The sequence below is a fragment of the Barbatula barbatula genome, assembly GCF_947034865.1.
Source record: "Barbatula barbatula genome assembly, chromosome: 2".
NCBI classification, from domain to species: Eukaryota; Metazoa; Chordata; class Actinopteri; order Cypriniformes; family Nemacheilidae; genus Barbatula; species Barbatula barbatula.
In genome coordinates, this window is record NC_136767.1 from 30,185,745 (window position 1) to 30,209,104 (window position 23,360).

A 23,360-nucleotide genomic window follows, 5' to 3' on the forward strand; every position below is an offset into this window, starting at 1 on the left:
ATGGCAACGCCACGTGACAAAAAGCGCTCAGTTTATTTCTCGCCAATAGAATAGGAGGCACTGTATATATATATTCTACATATATACCTACGATTTTTGTCGTGTAGGTGCAATCCTTCTGCAATAAAAAGAACATGGCAGCAGCTGAAAATGAAATATAAAAACATCATTCAGTCCGGTGAGTTTAAATGCTCTTGCTAGTAGGATGCCTGACTGGGAAATGTTTGATATATTTAATAAACTGGCCTTGAAAGTTATGAGGACATGAGAACCGAGCACTGTGGCTGTAGAGGACAGAAAACTGGCATCTCTGTTGGTCGGGGAGTGAGGCTTACACACTGCACAGCTCTTCACTAGCTGGCCTCCGTTACACATAGCTGGAGCAGAGGCAAGCATGGCCAGTTTTAGAGTCTAGTGACAGACGCAATAGGGACTGCGGTCTTTAGGCTCCTTGTTAGAGCGCTCGTCTCTCATTCTGACCGACGGCAGTTCGAAGTCCGCGCAGAACGGGGCGAGTGGGACCTTTTAAATGTGCACCCAATCACAATGAGAAATCCTAAAGGGTATTTGCATTATTATCTAATTCCAGAGGTGGCAGCAAGACCACATTTATTTGATCAGCCTAATTCAGATAGACGTTCACCATTCACCTGCAATCCTATGAAACTCCTCTTTGATGGCTCTCAAAGGAAACTTAACACAAATGTATAAAAAGTGCTTGAGAGCGATGCACACGTTTCTTACTGTGAGTAAGCAGTCGACGGATTGTGAGAACCTTCGTGGAATAACTACAGACATTAGCAAACGACTGAGTTTGATTGAGCTACCCAGTGCCAGCAAGGGGAATGCAGCCACAACCATGGACAGTGAGGAGGCCCAGCTCCATGGACCAAGTCATAGGGAGCCTGCACCCGGACCCTCTGTGTTGCCCGTCTTATCTGAGGAGATGGCTGGAGAGGGGATTGAGGTGGCGATGTCCCCAGCATGGAGCCGTGTATTAAAGTATGGTAAGCGCAAGCAATGTCACAGGAAACGATCTGCTGCTGCAGTACACAATAAGATTATAAATCCTGCTAGAGAGAAGAAGACCTATGGAATAGTTGGAACAGGTGCAGTGGAGAATATACATGCAGTGACAACTAAGCGGGTGAGTGTGTTTGTGACAAAGCTTGCTCCTGACTTAGACTCTGAGACTCTGGCTAGTTATTTAAAAGAACAACTCTCCAGAGATGTGACTTGTCAGAAGATTGGAACTGAGTATACTCGCTACAGCTCTTTTAAAGTTATAGCTGAATGCAAGGAAATAGCAGAGATGTATGCGCCGCAGCTGTGGCCAGAAGGGACTTATGTAAGACGCTTCTATGAGCATCGCAAGCCTAGGGCTGCGGTAGGGGCAGGTGTTAAAGCATCACTTGACATAGAAATGAGTGCGCCTGAGACAAGGGCGTCCCATGCATGTTAGACAATGATAAACTGCTATGAGAGTTGTGTCTTATAACTCCTGTGGTCTTCAGCTTGGACAGGATTCTGGAGCAAGAGCCCAACGCACTGTTATTGACAAGCTTTTTGAGAATGCTGATGTGGTGTGTTTGCGGGAGACTGTTTTAGCTATTCAAGATCTGGATAAACTAAATGTTGTGCATAATGATTTCCATGGGGCAGGGGAATCTACGACAGATTTAAACACCAGAATTCTGCGTGGCAGGATCCCTGGAGGTGTGGCCATATTCTGGCACAAGAAACTGGACCCGTTGGTCACTGTGATCAGGTTGGATGTTGACTGGCTCATAGGAATTAAGGTGGTTTATAATAAGAATGTTTTTATAATATTAAATGTATACACTCCATATGAATGTCACAATAATGAAAATGAGTACTTGAATAAGCTTGCCTGTATAGGGTCTTATATTAGGGAAAGTGAATATACATCAATTTTTGTCTTGGGAGACCTGAATGCAGATATATCAGATACCACTTCACTTTTTGGTCAACACTTGATACAATTCTGCAAAGATCACAAGGTTATCTTGTCCACAAAAATATTATTGCCAGCTGATAGCTACACACATGTGAGTGAAGCTTGGCATACTACATCCTGGTTGGACCATTGTATATCAACAGCTGATGCGCATGATTGTATAGAGGAGGCTGAGATCCTATATGGTTTGGACATAGCTGACCATATTCCTGTCTCTATGTTCATAAATGTTAAGGGTTTACCTGAGCTTGTTTGTAGTGGCAGTCATAAACAAGGTGAAATACTGGACTGGACCAGGCTCACAGAAGACGACTTGCAATATTACAAGTTACTGACTGATGTGCACTTGAGAAATATTGAGTTACCCGTTGATGCAATTATGTGTGTGGATAGCAGCTGTAAGAATGCAAGTCACAATAATGACCTATGTGCAATGTATGATAAAATTGTGAACTGTTTAGTTAATGGAAGTAAACCACTAAGTAGTGAGAAGGTTAAACAACATATTGTAAGACCAGGGTGGAATGACTATATCCATGATGCTCATATGGAGGCAAGAGATGCATTTAAAAGATGGGTCTTAGCTGGCAAACCTAGGCATGGCCCAATATGTGAGCATAAGGTACGGTCTAATGCTAGGTTTAAATATGATGTGCGTTTTATAAAAAGAAATGAGCTGGCTATGAGGGCTAACTCTGTGGCGAGAAAGTTACAAACTGATAATGTTTACGAGTTCTGGAAGGAGGTGAAAGTGGTTAACAATAGCAAAATGCCACTGCCCTCTAGTATTGATGGCATTACTGAACCGGAAAACATTGCAGAGCTATGGAGGAGACACTCATTCATTCATTCATTTTCTACCGCTTTATCCGGGGCCGGGTCGCGGGGGCAGCAGTCTAAGCAGAGATGCCCAGACATCCCTCACCCTAGACACTTCCTCCAGCTCTTCCGGGGGGACACCGAGGCGTTCCCAGGCCAGCCGGGAGACATAGTCCCACCAGCGTGTCCTAGGTCTTCCCCGGGGTCTCCTCCCGGTCGGACGGGCCCAGAGCACCTTCCGGGGAAGGCGTCCAGTAGGCATCCGTAACAGATGCCCAAGCCACCTCAGCTGACCCCTCTCGATGTGGAGGAGCAGCGGCTCTACTCCGAGCTCCTCCCGGGTGACCGAGCTTCTCACCCTATCTCTAAGGGATCGCCCAGCCACCCTGCGGAGGAAGCTCATTTCAGCCGCCTGTATCCGGGATCTTGTCCTTTCGGTCATGACCCAAAGCTCATGACCATAGGTGAGAGTAGGAACGTAGATTGACAGGTAAATTGAGAGCTTCGCCTTTCGGCTCAGCTCTTTCTTCACCACGACGGACCGGTACATCGACCGCATTACTGCAGAAGCTGCACCGATCCGTCTGTCAATCTCCCGTTCCATCCTTCCCTCACTCGTGAACAAGACCCCGAGATACTTAAACTCCTCCACTTGAGGAAGGAACTCTCCACCAACCTGAAGTGGGCAAGCCACCCTTTTCCGACTGAGGACCATGGCCTCGGATTTGGAGGTACTGATTTTCATTCCAGCCGCTTCACACTCTGCTGTAAACCGTCCCAGTGCATGCTGTAGGTCCTGGTTTGAAGGGGCCAACACGACAACATCATCCGCAAATAGCAGAGACGAGATCGTGTGGTCCCCAAACCTGACACCCTCCGGCCCCCGGCTGCGCCTAGAAATTCTGTCCATAAAAATTACGAACAGAACCGGTGACAAAGGGCAGCCCTGCCGGAGTCCGACATGCACTGGGAACAAGTCCGACTCACTGCCGGCAATGCGAACCAAGCTCCTGCTTCGGCCGTACAGGGACCTGACAGCCCTTAGTAAAGGACCACAGACCCCATACTCCCGAAGCACCCTCCACAGGATGCCACGAGGGACACAGTCGAATGCCTTCTCCAAATCCACAAAACACATGTGGATTGGTTGTGCAAACTCCCATGAACCCTCCAGCACCCTGTAGAGGGTGTAGAGCTGGTCCAGCGTTCCACGGCCTGGACGAAAACCACACTGTTCCTCCTGAATCCGAGGTTCTACTATCGGCCGTATTCTCCTCTCCAGTACCCTGGCATAGACTTTCCCGGGAAGGCTGAGAAGTGTGATCCCCCTGTAGTTGGAACACACCCTCCGGTCCCCCTTCTTAAAAAGAGGGACCACCACCCCGGTCTGCCATCCCAAAGGCACTGTCCCCGACCGCCACGCGATGCTGCAGAGGCGTGTCAGCCAAGACAGCCCCACAACATCCAGAGACTTGAGGTACTCAGGGCGAATCTCATCCACCCCCGGTGCCTTGCCACTGAGGAGTTTCTTGACTACCTCAGTGACTTCGGCTTGGGTGATGGACGAGTCCTCCTCTGAGCCCTCAACCTCTGCTTCCTCAATGGAGGACGTGACGGTGGGATTGAGGAGATCCTCGAAGTACTCCTTCCACCGTCCGACGACATCCCCAGTTGAGGTCAACAGCCTCCCACCTCCACTGTAAACAGCGTTGGTAGGGCACTGTTTCCCTCTCCTGAGGCGCCGGACGGTTTGCCAGAATCTCTTCGAGGCCAGTCGATAGTCCTTCTCCATGGCCTCACCAAACTCCTCCCAGGCCCGAGTTTTTGCCTCCACAACCACCCGGGCAGCAGTCCGCTTGGCCTGCCGGTACCTGTCAGCTGCCTCAGGAGTCCCACAAGCCAACCAGGCCCGATAAGACTCCTTCTTCAGCTTGACGGTCTCCCTTACTTCCGGTGTCCACCACCGGGTTCGGGGATTCCCGCCTCGACAGGCACCGGAGACCTTACGGCCACAGCTCCGAGTGGCCGCTTCGACAATGGAGGCGGAGAACATGGTCCACTCGGACTCAATGTCTCCAGCCTCCCTCGGGATCTGGTTGAAGCTCTGTCGGAGGTGGGAGTTAAAGATCTCTCTGACAGGAGACTCGGCCAGGCGTTCCCAGCAGACCCTTACAGTACGTTTGGGTCTGCCGAGTCTGTCCAGCTTCCTCTCCTGCCATCGGATCCAACTCACCACCAGGTGGTGATCAGTTGACAGCTCCGCCCCTCTCTTAACCCGAGTGTCCAAAACATATGGTCGCAGGTCAGATGAAACGACCACAAAGTCGATCATTGACCTGCGGCCTAGGGTGTCCTGGTGCCACGTGCACTGATGGACACCCTTATGCTTGAACATGGTGTTCGTTATAGACAAACTGTGGCTAGCACAGAAGTCCAATAACTGAACACCGCTCGGGTTCAGATCAGGGGGGCCGTTCCTCCCAATCACGCCCCTCCAGGTGTCACTGTCGTTGCCGACATGGGCGTTGAAGTCCCCCAGTAGGACGACGGAGTCCCCAGTCGGAGTACTTTCCAGCACCCCTCCCAGAGACTCCAAGAAGGTCGGGTACTCTGCACTGCCGTTCGGCCCGTAGGCACAAACAACAGTGAGAGACCTAACCCCGACCCGTAGGCGCAGGGAAACGACCCTCTCGTTCACCGGGGTAAACTCCAACACATGGCGGGAGAGCTGGGGGGCTATAAGCAGACCCACACCAGCCCGCCGCCTCTCCCCATGGGCAACTCCAGAGTGATGAAGTGTCCATCCTCTCTCGAGGAGTGTGGTTCCAGAGCCCAAGCCATGCGTAGAGGTGATCCCGACTATCTCTAGTCGGAACCTATCAACCTCACGCACCATCTCAGGCTCCTTCCCCGCCAGCGAGGTGACGTTCCACGTCCCTAGAGCTAGCTTCCGTGTCCAGGGATCGGGCTGTCGAGGCACTCTCCTCCGACTGCCGCCCGATCCACTACGCACCGACCCCCTATGGTCCCTCCCGCACGTGGTGAGCCCACGGGAAGGCGGCCCCACGTCGCTCCTTCGGGCTGAGCCCGGCCGGACCCCGTGGGGAAAGGCCCGGCCACCAGACGCTCGCATACGAGCACCGACCCCGGGCCTGGCTCCAGGGTGGTGCCCCGGTTGCGCCATACCGGGCGACGTCACGGTCCTTGTAATTTTAAACATCATAAAGGGTTTTTGAACCACTCTTAGTCTGACCCGTCGCCTAGGACCTGTTTGCCTTGGGAGACCCTACCAGGGGCATATAGCCCCCGACAACATAGCCCCTAGGGTCACTCGGGTACGCAAACCCCTCCACCACGTTAAGGTGGCGGTTCAAGGAAGAGGAGACACTATGAGAACATTTTTAATTGTGTGAATAGTGATGTGTTTGACATGGGAGAGATACCTTACATTGATGATGTAGTCATCAGGGCGGAGGAAGTATGTCATGCTATTGACAAACTTCTGTTATACTTGCTCTATGCTTTTCTGGGTTAATGAAGCATAGAATACTTCCTGGATCCATGTTATCTGTCTTGCTAGTGCCTGTAGTTAAAAATAAGACTGGTAAATTAACTAGTATAGATAACTATAGACCTATTGCACTTGCAAGTGTACTATCCAAGGTACTAGAAGGGATTCTTATGGATAGGGTTGCAGAATACATAGTGTCAACAGATAATCAGTTTGGTTTTAAGAGCAAGCATGGAACCGATCTGTGTATTTATGCACTGAAAGAAATTGTCCATAGGTATAGATCACGCAATAGCACAGTCTTCATGTGTTTCCTGGATCCGTCAAAGGCTTTTGATCGTATCAATCATGGGAAACTGTTCGGTAAACTATATGAGCGTGGTGTCCCCTATTACTTAATCAGGATACTGCAGTACTGGTACTCCAACCAAACTATGCAAGTCAGGTGGGGGATGAGTTTGTCAAGCCCGTTCTATGTTTCCAATGGAGTGCGGCAGGGCGGAATTCTATCCCCGCTGCTATTCAACTTGTACATGGATGATTTATCTATGGAGCTTAAGGCCTGTAGAACTGGCTGCTTGGTGGGGGATAGTCTCACTAATCATATGCTTTATGCTGATGATTTGGTGGTACTGTCTCCCTCCAGTGCGGGCCTGCAACAACTTCTTAGAATATGCTCTCAATATGGACTAATGTTTGATATAAAATTTAACTCTATGAAGAGTGTAGTGCTGATCGTCAGAACAAAGGAGGATATGAAGTGTGTCTATCCCTCTTTCTCATTGGCAGATGAACCATTAGAGGTTGTAAAGAAAGTTAAATATCTGGGACATGTGATGAGAGATGACCTCTGTGATGATGATGATGTGCAGCGTCAGTGTGGAAAACTGTATGGACAGGCAAATATGCTGGCACGCAAATTCCACATGTGCACTCCTGATGTTAAAATCGCACTCTTTAAAGCCTATTGCACTCCATTTTATACTGCCCACCTGTGGTGTAATTTTAGTGAGTCGAAGATGAAGAAACTTAACGTGGCTTATAATGATGCACTGAGAATTGTGCTGACAGTCCCTAGGTGGAATAGTGCCAGCGAAATGTTTGTGTCTAACAATGTGCCCACTTTCAATGCGGTTTTAAGAAATCTTATGTATAGATTCATGTGCAGACTGACAGGGTCTAAGAATACGATCATTGTATCCTTAGTGGATGTCTCTAAGAGTGATACAAGGTATACATATTGCTTTTGGAATTATTGGACCCGAAGCCTGTATATGTTTTTATAAATGATACCCCATCGGTCTCACTCCCATGTGTTGTTGTATTGTTTTGTAGTGTATATATATATATATATATATATATATATATCCGTACTGTGTTGTCTCTATGGACCTTAGTGTCTTGAATAAAGTTGATTGATTGCTGCTCTGCATACAGTTGCCTTGCTAACGTGTTCTGCATCCCCCGCGTTGTATAGAAAGCTTCCTTTAGCAAAGAAACGTAAGGCCATACAGATAATCTGCTCAGATGTGAGTGAGGTTAGTGATGTAAGGATGAAGCAGAGTGTGGATATATTTAATGGACTGTAAAGAAAAACTGTATCGCTCAAACCAAGAATCCTCCGGATATGATAAAACATCCAAACGGGGCTTCACCATATATTCTCTCCCGACGTAAATTTAACTCTCTCTGAATGAACGGACATGCCATTTTAATGTCTGTGTTACGAACTTGTGCGCGATTATGGCGTTCCATTAGGTCCAAAATTATGACTAACCAGTCTCACTGAACGTGACGTCTGCGTCTGCCGAACATGACGTCTGCGTCTGTTGCTTGACTCGTTGGTCTGCCGAACGTGACGTTTGCGTCTCATTGAACGCTCTCTTAAAATGTGTTGTTAGATACAAATACATTTCTCTGTTCACCGTTCAGTTTTAGGGCGGACATAATGACTCTATATGAATATATTTATTTCATATATTGCAACCTCTTCACCATGGTCATGACTAGATTAATAGCTGTCAAAGGTTATCAGGGACAAGATTGTAGACTGACACAAAGCTGCTTTGGCTACAGACAGAAGCTTAATGAGAAGGAGACAACTGTTTGTGTGATTATTTGGAAATAGAAGAAATAAAAAATAACTATCAATTGCCCTTGGTCTGAAGAATCCTGCAATGTTTCCCCAATGGGGTTAAAGATGATCATGAGACAGGTTAAAGATCATTCCAGAACTAAACGGAAGAAACTTGTTCATGTCTGACACATCTGAAGTTTGCCTTTAACATCAAAATGATCCAGAAAGGGTTTAGGAGAAAGTGCTGTGGTCAAATGGGGCCAAAATTAACTCTCTGATTTTGGAGGGAGAGAAATGCTGACTATGACCTCAAGAACACGGTCTCTTCAGTCAAGAACATTATGTTTTGGGGCTTTTTCTCTGATTTGGGAACAGTAGGACTTCACCAGATTGAGGAGGTGAGGGATGGTTCCATTAACTGTTAAATCTTGTACGAGAAACTCCTCCCCTCAACTAGAACACTCAAGACGGCCTTCAACATGACAGAGACCTAAAACATATGGCTGAGACCACCAAGGAGTGGCTCAAAGAGAAGCACAATAAAATACAAATCAATTTCTAAACCAGTTCTACATTCTTCCACCCATGCACCTTTCATGCAGTTTAATTAGTACTAAACAAATAAGTACTAATTCAAGTAATTAGCTAAAATAATAATATGATATTTGGCTGAGATACAACTATCAAAATCAGAGGGTGCCAAAAAACTACTTATTTATGTAATAATAAATTCAGTACTGTGACAAATGTTAGGTTGAAAATACGTAATGATTATAGTTTCTAAGTGTGGTTTAAAATGAGAGCTTTGAATTGTTCAATGACTTGCACCACCAGTTTAGTCATTTTATCAGATGGCAGAAGCAGCCTTTGCATTTGTTTTGCATTCAATTATGGTTGAAAACAATGTAGAACACAGTAGATTTGAAGATGTTCTGGACTTTAAAATCCCTGAATAAGAATATTGTGTTATATTTATTTCTGTTTTAGCAGATTTGGAGGAAATCTGCTGCTTCAGTTTTTTATTTACCCTGCCAGAATTTTCTTGGCATCACAAATAAGTAAAAAATAAAACACAAATACAATAATATGACATTGTCCAGTAAATTAGTAAAACCTTGCAAATACACACACCCACACCCACATTATTATTATTATTGTTTAACATTAAAAATATATGGCTTGGCAAACCATTTAAGGTTGCATTTATGCCACCTACTGGAAATAAAGTGAAACACAGATCAAATAAATCCAAGCGTTTATTTATTTATAAAGCACAAAAAGCACTAATAAACTGTACACAGCAGTGGTCACCACATTTTAACGTGGTGTGTATGCTATAGTGAATTATATCGGAAACGCGGCAGCAATAATCGATCCCAATATATAATGATACAACATGGTTTTGGACTTAAATGTATTTCACGAACACTTAACACAAAGCATTACAAACTGCATAAACGAAGATTGACAGCTGGTCCTTACCAGTGTGTAACACAATTACAGTTTTTCTCGATTGTTTACACACAAATATTGGTACTTGAGACACAATGACCACAACATGTAACTCATTCACCAACCCCCTGAACCAATTCTGCTAAACTACAAGCACAGTTCCTGCTTTACACTCACATTGCAGATCTAAAACACACTGTTTTCAAAACACTACACGTAATTCTCTGCATTTGGCACAATTTTCGGGCAGAAAAATCTCTTGTTTTCACAAGGAACACACTGCCATTCAAATATCCACACTGACTCATCACATGTGTAAACACCTGTCACAAACACCTATACCCCTTCTCCAAGCTATGGAAGACACATGTGGAGATAAAGCAGCTGATGCTTTTCATGGCTGGACTGAAAAACATTTTCTTGTGATGTGGATGAGGTGCTGTGGTCAGACCCAAACCGAAGAGAAGATGCAGCATAGTTTTTTTACTGTAACTGTATACAGTCAATTCTTCTGTTGTTTTGTATGTACACCACTGTATGTGCAACTTTGCGTTGGTTGGGATGTACACTGTACATTGTTTTTGTTGGAAAAATTAAATATATTTGATATCGTGTATTTGTGTATATACAAAAAATATTTGACAACACACTTATATATGTACTGTCTGTATAAGTGTAACACTGAACCAAATAAAGATCAAAGTCATTATGATGAATGGAGAAGTGTTTTCCATTCATCATAGTGTTTTACATAGATCACATCAGTGTTCAACTGGTTCTTATAAATGTCTATTCATATGATGGTTTGTGTGTGTCATTTGAAAACAAAATACCATTTTGAGAAGAAAGAACATTGTTTTGAATGTGAAGTTTCATTTTGCAGGAGAATTGAGGGGTTTTGCCCATTGTGTTTGTTTTTTTGGATTTGTGTGTAGAGTTCTGAGAGTATGAGGCATGCTTTCAGAAAATGTGTGCAAACAATTGAGAAAAACTGTAACAGAATGTCAAGTAAACAACAGATTATCGTTAGTTTCTAGGACAGACGCAGACGTCATGTTCATTGAGAGGAATGAGTGAAGTGAAAGTTAACAAAGTAGTATGGCGTTCCATTCGCGCTGGTTAGTCTCCACGTAAGACTATTTATTGCATTGAATTCAAGATGCAGACGAGACGTTGACGTGACGTAGACACATGGTTAGGAGACATGTAATGTGTTCTGACACAAAGAACAAGAGAACCAAAGTCTAACACACACAATCATATAGATACACATGACAAACCTTACCTTAAAATAATATATCTTAAAATATACCAGAGCCATTGATTTATTACAAGATGCACACATGAAATGTTTTTGTAAAACAGTCTAGATTGAACGAAGGCTATTCCCAATATGAGATAAATTTTGGGGGGAACTGTGTCCAGTGTTTTGTCCATTAGGGGCTTCTAAAAAAAAAGATAAAACGGTCAGTTCTGGTCCTTTATTCTGATTGGCTGAGCAGAGTGTTATGAGCTGTTATAAAATATCCAGATTAATAAGTGCTGGCTGCATTACATAGCCTAAATATCACTTATTTACTTTATTTCATGAAACCTTGCTAAGCATATGGAATAACCGCTTCTTTGCAATAAGCCCTAAGAAGCAGTGGGTTACAAGTGTATTTATAACAGCTAAGAGTGTTTTAGGCCCTCCCAACGCCCCAATGCTATTATAAAATACACTGTAACCCACTGCTTCTTAAGGCTTATTGCTTTAGTATCTCTTCTATCCAGAGCAACAGGTCTGTTGTGTTTGGTGCTCTTATGAAGTTTGATGGCAGGAGCATCTCATGCCAAGAGCTTCCAGTCCTCATCCGTCATCTCCCAGAGCTTCTCATTCAGAACGATCAATACGTCAATGTTGTTCTTCCTCTCTCTTTATCTAAATCACCGTAAAAATGACAACATCAACTTCAGGCTCTTCGTCTTCATTATTACTGAACTTAATTGAATTCCTCCAGCCGTCCATCACTAAGAAGTTCAAAGAGCGGAATAAAAGAAAACAGGTGGAAGATGTGAGGCTTTAGTTAACTGGAGAGAATCGCTGGTTTGGTACTAAATAAGTTTAATGATAAATATGATCATCATTAACAGGTATTGTGTTATTCATAGCAACCCCTACAATAACCGCCTGCACCTGCAGAGTGTTGCTAAGGCGTTGCTAAGGTGTTCTGGGAGGATGTTATCTGACCCGGGTCATACTAAAGTCTCTGCAATCGGCTAAGTATCTGTAATGTCTCTTATAATGGCCACTTTCAGTTTAACCAGACACTAAACACACTTTCAGCTCGCTGTAGCTACTGGGCATGCGCAAAGGCTCGTAAAGCCCACCTTGCTCCATTCACACCACTTTGGTTATTCTGACCTATTTATCGCGTGATCATCGGCCGGTACAAAGCAAAGACCGCATCGATGATCTGTCCAAACAACCGAAGGCTTCACAAACCTCTCTCCTCCTCAACAAGCCTCGTGATTCGGTTCATTTGCTGACATCTAGTGAGTTTTCACGGAATCACACGAGTGTTTTGGTTCCACTGATCGTCCTTGTTCCCCTCGAAGTCATTATTTACTCACCGTCATGTCGTCCAAACCCCAAAGTCTGCGCTTTTACAACGTCTTAAAGATCAACATCCATTTGTCATTGAAGAATCGTAAAAGTAGTTCACGTCATGTTACTTTTGACGTTAAGCGATGAAGCTCAAATTGGTCGCGCATGCGCATATTCAAACATGGCGCCGAAAATCACGTGACCGACGCCATTGACGTTTCTTCCGACATCAAAATAAAGGTTAAAGAAAATAAAGCGTTTAAAGTTAAGTTAAAAAATTCAATACAGACAAACAAAAATAATAATAACAATTTATAATGTTTGTATCACCAGTATCGAGTACATAACAGAAGAATGGGATGAGCATGTTTATGAGCCTTTGCTATTTCGGCGAATTTACCTAATAAGTATTTGCATGTTTTATGTATTTAGTTTTATAAACTATGTTTTTTATTCAAACATATTTAATGACACATTAAAATTTTAAACGTATAATTAAAAAATTAGATACATTATGAATGATCAAATAATTTATTTAATAATTAAGGTAAAATGTAAACCTTTAACTTTGTTCATTCGTGAGATCTGTGGGTTGTTTGTTGGTATTTTCATGAGTTTAATGGATGATGTATTAATATTCTTCAAACGCATTTCCATTAATGACCGGTGGATGGAGCTCTTCGTTTATATAAAGGATCCATATAATAGCGTTGAGTTTAAAAGCATATCAATGATCGACACCAGAATATAATAACATTCAACACCAAACAATAAACATCATTGAAACACTTTCTGACTCATACAAAGTGATATCAATGTGATTCCACAGGCATTATGGCTTTAATGTAAAGAGCAGACAGCAGGAGGCGGAGAAAGTGACACATGGAACAGAAGAGCAGAGATGAATCCAACATGAGGTCTTGTACATCCACCGAGATGATTTACTCTTGGACAAACATACTTATGTTCATCATCATCTTTCAACATGTTAAGAGATGTGATTCTTCAGGTCAGATGAATTTATTGCTGTTTTATATCATTTGTTTTTCTTATGTCCATTCTGCTTAAAAAATAATCATTTTAGTTCTGTTGTCAAGTTGCTTTTCTTCAAACAGTGTTTGTATTAATGTTTACATTCACACTAAATATGTAAAGCACCCAGGACTAGCGATGTAAAGCATTATTTATGTTACATATTTCGATGATGTTCTTGTAGATGACATCACTGTGCCGAACATCATCAAACTTCGGGCTTTGGACATGTGGAGACTGGAGATGAAGACGAGTGAAGAATATAGAAATCAGACGTATGAAATACAAGTTGGTCGCACAAAAAACATGGAAACTATCGACAGAGTGAGTTTAACCGTCCCACTGCCTCCTGACACAGAGTTTTGTGTTTTTATTCGTATGGACAGTAATGATTTTCTGTGCATTGACAGATGTCATTGAATGCTGTTGCTGACACAGTGATCTGGACGTCACAGATGCCGCTGAACTGCACAGATCATTCTGTGAGAATAAGACGCATCTCTGATAACTCAACACTTGGATCCTGGAGCGCATGGAAAACTCACTATGGTGGGGAATTTAAAATCAGTTTTCTGTGCTGATAATAATGTGCGTCACATCCCAGCTGAAAAAAAGGTTCACAGTGAGAGCTGTATTGGTTTTAAAGGAAGCTTTAATGGTATCTGGGGGTCTCTACTGGTAGTGTGTTGTGTTCTATTGGTGGGATTTTATTGGGTGGATGAGAACCTATTGAGCACCATTGAATCCTACAGGAATAAAACACATATTACATTAAGAAATGTTGTTCTGGTTTTAATGGTAAACAACTGATGGTTCATAATGGTGTTTGAAATGGAATCCGTGTTAACTACATTTGATATGTTTTTGTATATATTGTATATAAATAATATATTTTTAGTATTATTAATACGCTTAAAAAAAGGTTGGGTTGTTTCAAACCGAGTTTGGGTCAAATACAGACATTTTCAATGTTCATTTTCTAATCTCTCTCACGTACCTTCTCTGGATCGGATCTGCCCGCTGCTACAAGATCTGTAGATTCTCTTCCACCAACACCTGACCGATCAGTTCTGACTTCAATCTCTTTTTTACTCTTTAAAACAAAAACAATAATACTTCTGTCTTTTCTCTGTATACTGTGGTAGGCGAGACCAGCTTTTATATTGCACTTGTGCTTTTTGTTTTCCTTATTTTGTTCCAATTGCTTCCGTTGTTTACCCGTCTGTAAGTCGCTTTGGATAAAAGCGTCGGCTAAATGTAAATGTCCATAAACCATATTTTACCCAAAGGGTTCAAACAAACCAGACTTTTTTAGCACTAAACCATATTTGACTTCTGATGTAACGTTGTAGGATATGAACTTCTTCTTTTTGTCATTAACATGGTTCATGTCTGTTGTGAGCCTCTCAACTGTCAGGGATGAATAAGCTTTTTTTGTCGACCCGCCTCACACAAAACTAAGCTTGTTGTCTTTTTAGATTGTTAGAATCACACAATGATCCCGTGAGCTATCAGATACACCTTGAGCTCCTAACAGGCCTATTGAGAGTCAGTTTAGTAAAACTTCAATAGTACTATTGAGCTCAGTTTGAGACATTATTGAGATCTCTTCTGATGGAGACATTTGTGAGATTTTCTCAGGAGAAACATATGAGATGCAGATGAGTTTTAAGCAACATTTTCCATTTGCTTTCCATTAAATCCCATTCACGTCTATGAGAAAGAATTGAGATATTAAAAAGATGTGATGAGTTCATGTCTGTGGTTTATCCTACAGTAGTTCTTTTCTATTGGCTTGTGTTGTAGGGGATGAGAACTTGTCTCGAGATGTCAAGATGTATCCAAAGCACCAGGTGCTGAAAGAAGGATCCACTTTGCTGTTCTGCTGTGTTTATTCAGAAGATGCTCACATCACGGATATCTTGTTCAACAAAACCCAATACAAAGTCATCAACATAAGCTCACGGGTCAAAGCCATTCGAGTGGAAAACATCAACGCCACAAACCTGTACGGTGTCAGTTTTAACTGCAGTAAAGAGAGTTCTGGGGTCGCTTTGAACTTTGTCACCTGTAAGTCCCTTTTTAAATAAATCGTATAAAAATGATATTATTCCTCGTAAACGCCTAAATATATGTAGACACTTTAACATCTAACCATTACCTTTACAGTAAGAAAGGTTTTGTCTTCATTTAGAAAAGTTTGTCTCTTGTTTTATTACTCTCATGAAATGTATTAACGTGTGCAGGTCCTTTTTTTAATAACTGGTTTAATATTTTCTTATCTAATGCAACAGCATTCATGCGTTTTGAAGTGTCACTGAATGTGCAGTAACTTTTGTGCTCACTGCATTTACGAAGCACTTCACTTGATTTTTATTTCCTTCTTTAGTCCCTCCTGAGAAACCTCATCGTATTCGATGTGAGACCACAGACATGAGAAACATCACCTGCACATGGAAAGTACGCAGAGCTTCAAACCTCGGCGGAAGCCACAAAAGGAAGTACAGATTACTTATCAGGTGACTCAGATTTCATCACGGTTCACAAAAACACATTCTAGCAAAGACGAAACGCACCCTGATCCAGTTATCTGTTGTTTTTCATCATGATAGATATGAATCATTTAAAAGAGCGTGCAAGGCTGTAAAATGAATCATTTCGAGTTAGTCTTTTACGTGTATGCACTTGGCAAACGCTTTTACCTAAAGTGACGACTGAGTAAGTTATATATTCATCAGTACGTGTGTGAATCAACCCCACAACCTTAATGCTGCTCGAGCTTCAGTCCAATAATGGTTATTTTCTATGACTTTGTTTTTGTGAACAGGGTCTCTGAGGTTGTCACGTGTAGTCTGGAGAACAGTCATCTTCTGGTCTCCTGCAGTTTTCCAGTCATCCAACAGCAGGTCACTTACAGCATCACTTTATGTGTCACAAACAGTTTGGGGCGAGAGAGTGAACACTACATATTCAACATCACAGACACAGGTGAATATGATTTTAACTTCATCCAAACTGTTCATGATCCGGCACTGATATTCTTATAAATTCATGAAATGTGGATATTGTGAAACACATCTGACCGGGGACGTTTTTGTATTTCCTTCAGTTTCTATGAGACTGTTTTTAGTAGAAAGCCGATCATTTGTTAAACCCACATCTGTCAGCTACCCGCCTACACTTCTGTAACATGTGTATGTAGGATAATATACGGACACTTTATACACTTTATACAAAGTCAACTGACCCATAACAGGGGACGGTTGCAACATTCATTAATATGTAATAAAACTATTGTATTACATCATTTTGATATTTCTTTATATTATTTGTGAACAAACAGGGTCTTTAAAAAGTGAAACTGGCAAAATATTTTAAATAAAAGAACAAGATACTGAAATACTTGTGAACTCTGTTGTTTGTTCATGTGTGAAAAGTTCAATTGACTCTATAAAGTAAAGAGTAACAAACCATGAGCATCATACACCAGCTCATTCCTGACCGGAGGAATAAACCGTGCAGCAACCGTCCCTTGTCTTTTACATCACATTTACATTTATGCATTTGGCAGACGCTTTTATCCAAAGCCACTTACATTGCACGATACTATACATGTGTTTCTGAGGACGTGCAATCCCTGGGATGAACCCATGACCTTTAGCACCATGCTCCTCTGACCACTGAGATACAGGAAAGTCTCCCCTACATACACAATATAATACTAGTCACAGTCACAGTGTATGTAAAATGTAAAAGAATGATGTTTGCACAGCTTTTCTCAGTTGAATGAATCTCCAGGAACATATTTAGCTTGAGAGTTTGAAAGAACGCAGGTTTCTTATCATAACGGAAGGATCAAAGGTATCAAAAATATAATTTATAAATATAAACGTGTTCCAGTTTTTCCATTCCCTGAGCGTTCTGAAGTGACGGCCGGTGTGTTGGATGCTGTGATGGACTTACAGTTGAACGGAAGCTTTAAAGGTCTCTCCATTACTTGTCAGATTGAAGTGGAGCCAGGAGGGATGACACAGGTAAAACATCTCATCGTGTGTTGACCGTCATATCATTCTCATCAAAATTACGACAGGAAGCAGTTTCCTGTTCGGCTGAGCGTGTGAAACCTCTTGTGAAAACCAAACCTCAGAGCAAAAATGAACCTTTTTCCCCCCGTTTGTTTTGTACGTCTCTAGTAACGTCCAGTGTCAGCGGTCCAATGATGGTTTTTTTTGTTCTGTACCAACAGGAGTTACAGATGAAAGGTTCAGATTCGCTTCAGCATTTCACAATCGAGATACAGAAACTGCGGCCCTGCGTGAGATACAACGCTAGGGGTCGCTGCGCCACACAGGACAATGACTGGGGCCGATGGACACCTTCCAGAGCCTTTCTTACAGGTAGAAGTCATGAAGCACTGTTACTGAGGTCTGTAAAAATACACTGCGGTCACAATTCAATACAATATATAATCCTAGAGTCACAATATGATAGAAACACACCACTTATAAGAATTGTAAGATGCCCTGTAGAGACAAATATGAATGGAATTGACATTCAAACGACCAAAACATTATAAACACTTTTGAAAAAGCAGAAATAAAAACATTATTAACACTGAGTCTCTATCATTTATAATATTGACTCGGCATTACTTTTATTACTGTTCATAAACGGATAAAAACCACTGATGTGTTAACTTACACCGAACGACCCAAACAATATCCCAGAATGTGAAACCTTGACCTGACCTCCGACATGTTGACCTCATCGCTTCAAGAACCAGCGCTGTATGTTTTACACAAGCATGTAAATCTAGTTTCTGGACAGGGCCTTTGGTGACGGTGGACGTGTGGAGGAAAATCAGAAACGGTCCGGTTCGCACCGTCACACTTCTCTGGCGCACTGTATGTTTCTGTTTCTTCCCCTTTTGAACCCAACATACACTGACAGTATCACGCACTCAACTTCATGTTTCTCAGGTCCAAAGCCATCCAGATGTGTCTATTGAGGCCTATGAGGTTTGTGAAAACCACACAGATCCACAGAGCGATAAGTGCATCAATGTCACACAGACACGTGTGGATTTACCCGTTGATGTCCACGTGTGTGACCTCACGGTGAGGGCGGTCTCTCAGACGGGTTTATCTGTACCATCACAGATAACTATTCCTTCATCGTATACAGGTAAACATACGTTTCTTTCTTTACGTTATCATACAGCGTTTCAGGTACAATCTGTAGTTCATTTTGTGCATCCCAAACATGCTGTTCCTGCAGAGGCTGTGATGAATGAGAAGAGGATTGTGGGTAACGCAGAGGGATTTCAGCTCTACTGGACGAGGAGCTCGGCCTCCACCTGTGACTACACCGTAGAGTGGTGCATGCTGGGAGTCGCTTGCTCCTTACAGTGGAGAAAAGTCCCGGTTAACCAGACTTACTTATCACTCGAAGCAGGTTAGATGTGTTTTCATGTGATGTCTCATAGTACACATCCGTACGAACACCATCACGACACAAGTCACAACACAATCTCAACATTCTGTCAACGTCTACAGACATTTTTGTACCGTAAAATGACCGTAAATCTTTTGATTCTTCAAACTGTCTCCACCAAACTTGACACCATCCATCTGCCCTTTCTAACTTTTGTTTTCTACCTGAGGCTTGTTTTTAGACTTCAATATACATTTGAAATCCTTTAAGATTTTTGTCTTTCCTCTGCCGCCATCAAATCTAAATTCTCCTTATTTAAACTTCACGCAAGAAAGACAAAATAAAAGTTTGGCATCACAACTACAAGTCATTGAAATCACATGTTAAATGTTTATTAATTCCATTATTGTTCAAGATGACTGTACAATAAGATTGTTTTTCTAGGGTCTTTCAAACCCGGTGTTTGATACGCTTTTACTGTCTACTGGTGTAACGCAGAAGGACACAGACCTCACGAGAAACTCATCGGATACTTGGAAGAACAAAGTAAGAAACACACACATCCTCCTTTTCCTGTTCAGCACATTGTGTTAAGAAATGTCACTGAAACATTGCTCAACATGTGCGACCTCAGAGAAGCTTTTTATTTGGTGGCCAGAGAAAGTTCAGAGGTGTAAAATGAATGAAATCTGGATTTGGGTAAATCTGATGAGAAATGTTTGAGTTCATATTGAGATATTCAATAATAATGACTTTGGGTTACAGACTTGACAAATCCTTGTTGACATCTCTTCTCAAACTCTAATGACAGAAATAAACGAGAGATTAATCTGTGATTTGTCTTTCTTACGGGTGAAGAGCCCACGCAGGGCCCCACACTGGACCCTCATCCAAGCGTAACGTGGTCTTCTGTGACTCTAAGATGGAGTTTCAATGAGGACGACCCGACTCACACCGCATTCATCACAGGATATGAGATTACAGTACATGATGAGTTAGATGGTGATATTTCCCGGAGTAAGTGTTCAAAATGACTCAACCAGTTTCTGTTATGTTCTTAGCTTTATAAACTGATCTATTATATATAGAAACTTTATAGGTAAGATTGATGCAACTGTGCTGTCAAAGTTGTTATATTACTGTTTTGTGTTATCGCAGGTTCTCACAGACAGATGATAAATAAACCCCACAGTAAATCTTTTACATTCAGTGATCTTAAGGAAGACCGGTCGTACACGTTTCATCTGTCTGCGTGTTCATCGGCGGGCTGTGGACCAGAGACCTCCACCACCATCACAACCAGAACAAACTGTGAGCTTAACCCCTGTAGAAAAATCACATTCAATCTGATGAACTGGTTTCGGATGAACACTTAAAGATTCTGTCTGGGTTTAAAATGTTTATAATGGTGACAGACTATATTGAGTTTTAAACTACACCGTTCATCTCAAGTCTCGTGTGACACGAGACAAACTACATTAACAATTATCACCTGCATCATTCCGCAGATATAAAGCCCAAAATCATATTAACATTGCAATTCCACCAAAATAACTGCTTATTTGATTTCTTTTCCGACCATTTTATTTTTTGGAGAATTATTATGAAATATTATGAAATAAACAATAAAAACCAAACTGAGCAAACCATGCATTGCGCCAAAAAAGTTTTCAAAGAGCGAGTTGATCTGTTTGGTGAGAGCACAGAACATGTTATGGAGATTTATAAAGGGAGGTGTCATCACCATATAAGCTTTATTGGAGCCGTTTCCTAATGCAAATGAACGTGAACGAGCACGGTGCTTTAAGTCCCCGTGAACCAGAAGTTGAGATCCTTTTACTTCCGTATGTTGACATTTTTGTCACAAGAAACAAGAAAAATAGTGTCTGCGTCTTTTATCTTTCTCTGCGATTTCATTGGATGTTTAAAAACCGCCTTTGCATTTGGAAATGGCAGCAGATTGACAGTGAAAGGGGAGGAGTTAACGGATGCTCCACCCAAGCAGTCTAACATACGTCATTTAAGATGAATAGTCACTACAGGACGGAAGTGCATTTTGATATTGAACGATGATGATGAAAGATGATGAATTTTAAAAGAGAATGACCCACATTGATAAACCTTTTACTATAAAAGCTGCAATATTTTGTGGAAAATTGAAATTGTCATTTTTTATTTCACTGGGACTTTAAGAACATGTGGGATTTATCATCAATGATTCATTACGGGTGTGCGTAAGAACCACGCAAGCAAATTTGATAAATACAGTTTTTTTTGTACGTAGGCACATTGTAATTTTCATTCGTAGGACAAAATATAAAATATTTTCTACTCACTGTTGATAAATGAGACTCCTGGTTTAGTGTAAATATGTCTATATTTGTGTGATAATTCTTCTGTCAACAGATTATCTGCTGTCAGCTAAGATTTTAGTTTCGCTCCTGGTGTTGGTCGGCTGTTGCATTTGTCTGTGTTATTGCCAGAAAAAGTGAGTCTTCTAATATATTTAAAGAACATCATTTGAATATCATCACATGTCCTGCGATTGAATGCAGCACTTACTATTGTTTTCTTCTCTTCATCATGTTGACGTTTCAATGTTTCATCTTTTCCAGACTGAGAGAAATTCATGAAGAATTCAGATTTCTGCACATAAAAGCGCTGGACCTGGATGAAGATCTTTATGACGTAATTCATTACTATAAACATATTTTAATGTAACTCATGCTTGTTATTTCTAAGCTTCAATGTCGCTGTTGCCATGTTGTTGTTTTTTTCAAGGCGAGTGAAAAGATCCGTACATTCAGTATAGAGGAGTGTCATTGGTGTGATGTTGAGGTTTTAGACGCCCATCACAGCACCATGATACAGAACACACGGCTGACCGACACTGAGGATCTGAATCATCTGTTCATTTCTCATAAAGTCACAGTAACGTCCTCCCACCAGCTCACTACAGGAACATGGGACAGTCAGAACACAGATCTCACAAACTTCACTTATGTGTCTTCTGAACAGCAGGATTTATCTGATAAGATGTTTGAGACGGATGAAAAAGTGCAGGAGGCCAAGAACTCTGTGTTTATAAGTGATTACGTCACATCTGAAGCATTCTGAAACATTTATAATGTGATCACTTCAACCAGAGCTGTACAAACCTTTCATAAAGTTCAATCTGAGGCAATGAAATAATCGCATTATAACATTTGCTTTAGAAGAAGAATTTATTGTTTGTTTACTTAAAGTATTTTTATGACATTATAGGTGGTAGTTTTGAACAAATATATCAATATACTAAACTACATAAACAGATTGAATAAACAGCACTAGTTTAACATGTAAAGCAGTCCAGCACATGTGTAATGCCATCAGATGTTCAGTTTGATCCTCGTGATATCTGCCACTGCGCTGCATGTTTCTGTGAGGTGCCTCATATACTCCATTCATTCTGCAAAGCTTTATGAAATCTTCAATCTAACAATAACGTTATCTTTGTTTTTCTAAACGTGTTTTTAAACATTCTCAATGTGCATAAAGAGTATACTCATATATTTCTATCAGTTCATTTATTTATAGAGCACACGACTGACCAAAGTCAGTCTAGACCTCAGACTAAAAAACAGCAATAAAAGCAAATACAATAAAAAAACTGAAAATCAACATCCTTAATGGTGGGCCAGATCGAATAAATACGTTTTTAGACGTGATATGAAAATGAAAAAAGAGGGGGTCACTCTGACCTCTAGTGTTCCAAAGCATAGGGCCAGCTACAGAAGATGCTCGGTCTCCTCTGCATTTAAGTCTGGACTGGGGGACCGTAAGGAGATTCAAGTTCCTGAGGCATGTAGGAATGCAGCGGCTCTGACAAATAACTGGGGGCTTATAGACATATAAAGGGATTTAAAAAACTCTTCGGTGTTGGATGGGCAGCCAGTGAAGGGCCTTCATAATAGGGGTGATGTGGTCATAAGACTTTTTTTGGACGGGTAGTGTATATTGATCATTCATATATTTGGAAATATCGTCAAGACTCTATTTACATGTTTATACATCTCTGACATAGTTTCAGTATCTGTAAAAATTCAGTGCATGTTTGAGTTGCTAAGTGTTTACAGTGATAAACACCTCGTACGTGCGCAGTCAATATACAGTATTGTAGATGACACATTGGTTGAACATTTGTACCACTTTAGGGAATATTTCACTACAGCGAGCACATATGTTGTGTTTGTTTTTGTTTTTCTGAAACGTTCAGATTCAGACACGTTACCGCAGCCCATCATGAGCTACACCACTAGATAGCGCTGGAAACCATCACACGGACGATATAAGAGTCATGACGGACCATAGTAGTGAATCACATAACAATAAAAATACAGAACACAAGCACAAATGCATCTCCAACCAAGTGGCAACGGATACAGAGATTGTGAAACATCTGTGATAAATGTAGTTTTACTACAGCAGCGGA

The 23,360-nt window shown here is 41.7% G+C and overlaps 1 protein-coding gene across 1 annotated transcript; it reads left to right on the forward strand.

Moving 5' to 3' along the window:
* Positions 1–727: 727 nt before the first annotated feature.
* On the forward strand, positions 728–23,174 carry LOC306903119 (leukemia inhibitory factor receptor-like; the record flags this gene model as incomplete). The annotated part of the gene is made up of 19 exons (XM_079472067.1): positions 728–1,147; positions 1,515–1,716; positions 13,641–13,780; positions 13,867–14,005; positions 15,263–15,526; positions 15,846–15,975; positions 16,284–16,444; positions 17,357–17,490; positions 17,703–17,853; positions 18,284–18,360; positions 18,436–18,640; positions 18,734–18,910; positions 19,388–19,435; positions 19,748–19,906; positions 20,048–20,200; positions 21,296–21,377; positions 21,505–21,577; positions 21,671–21,967; positions 23,145–23,174. The coding sequence occupies 19 exons, from the start codon at positions 728–730 to the stop codon at positions 23,172–23,174; spliced, it is 3,042 nt and encodes a 1,013-aa protein (XP_079328193.1).
* Positions 23,175–23,360: the final 186 nt, after the last annotated feature.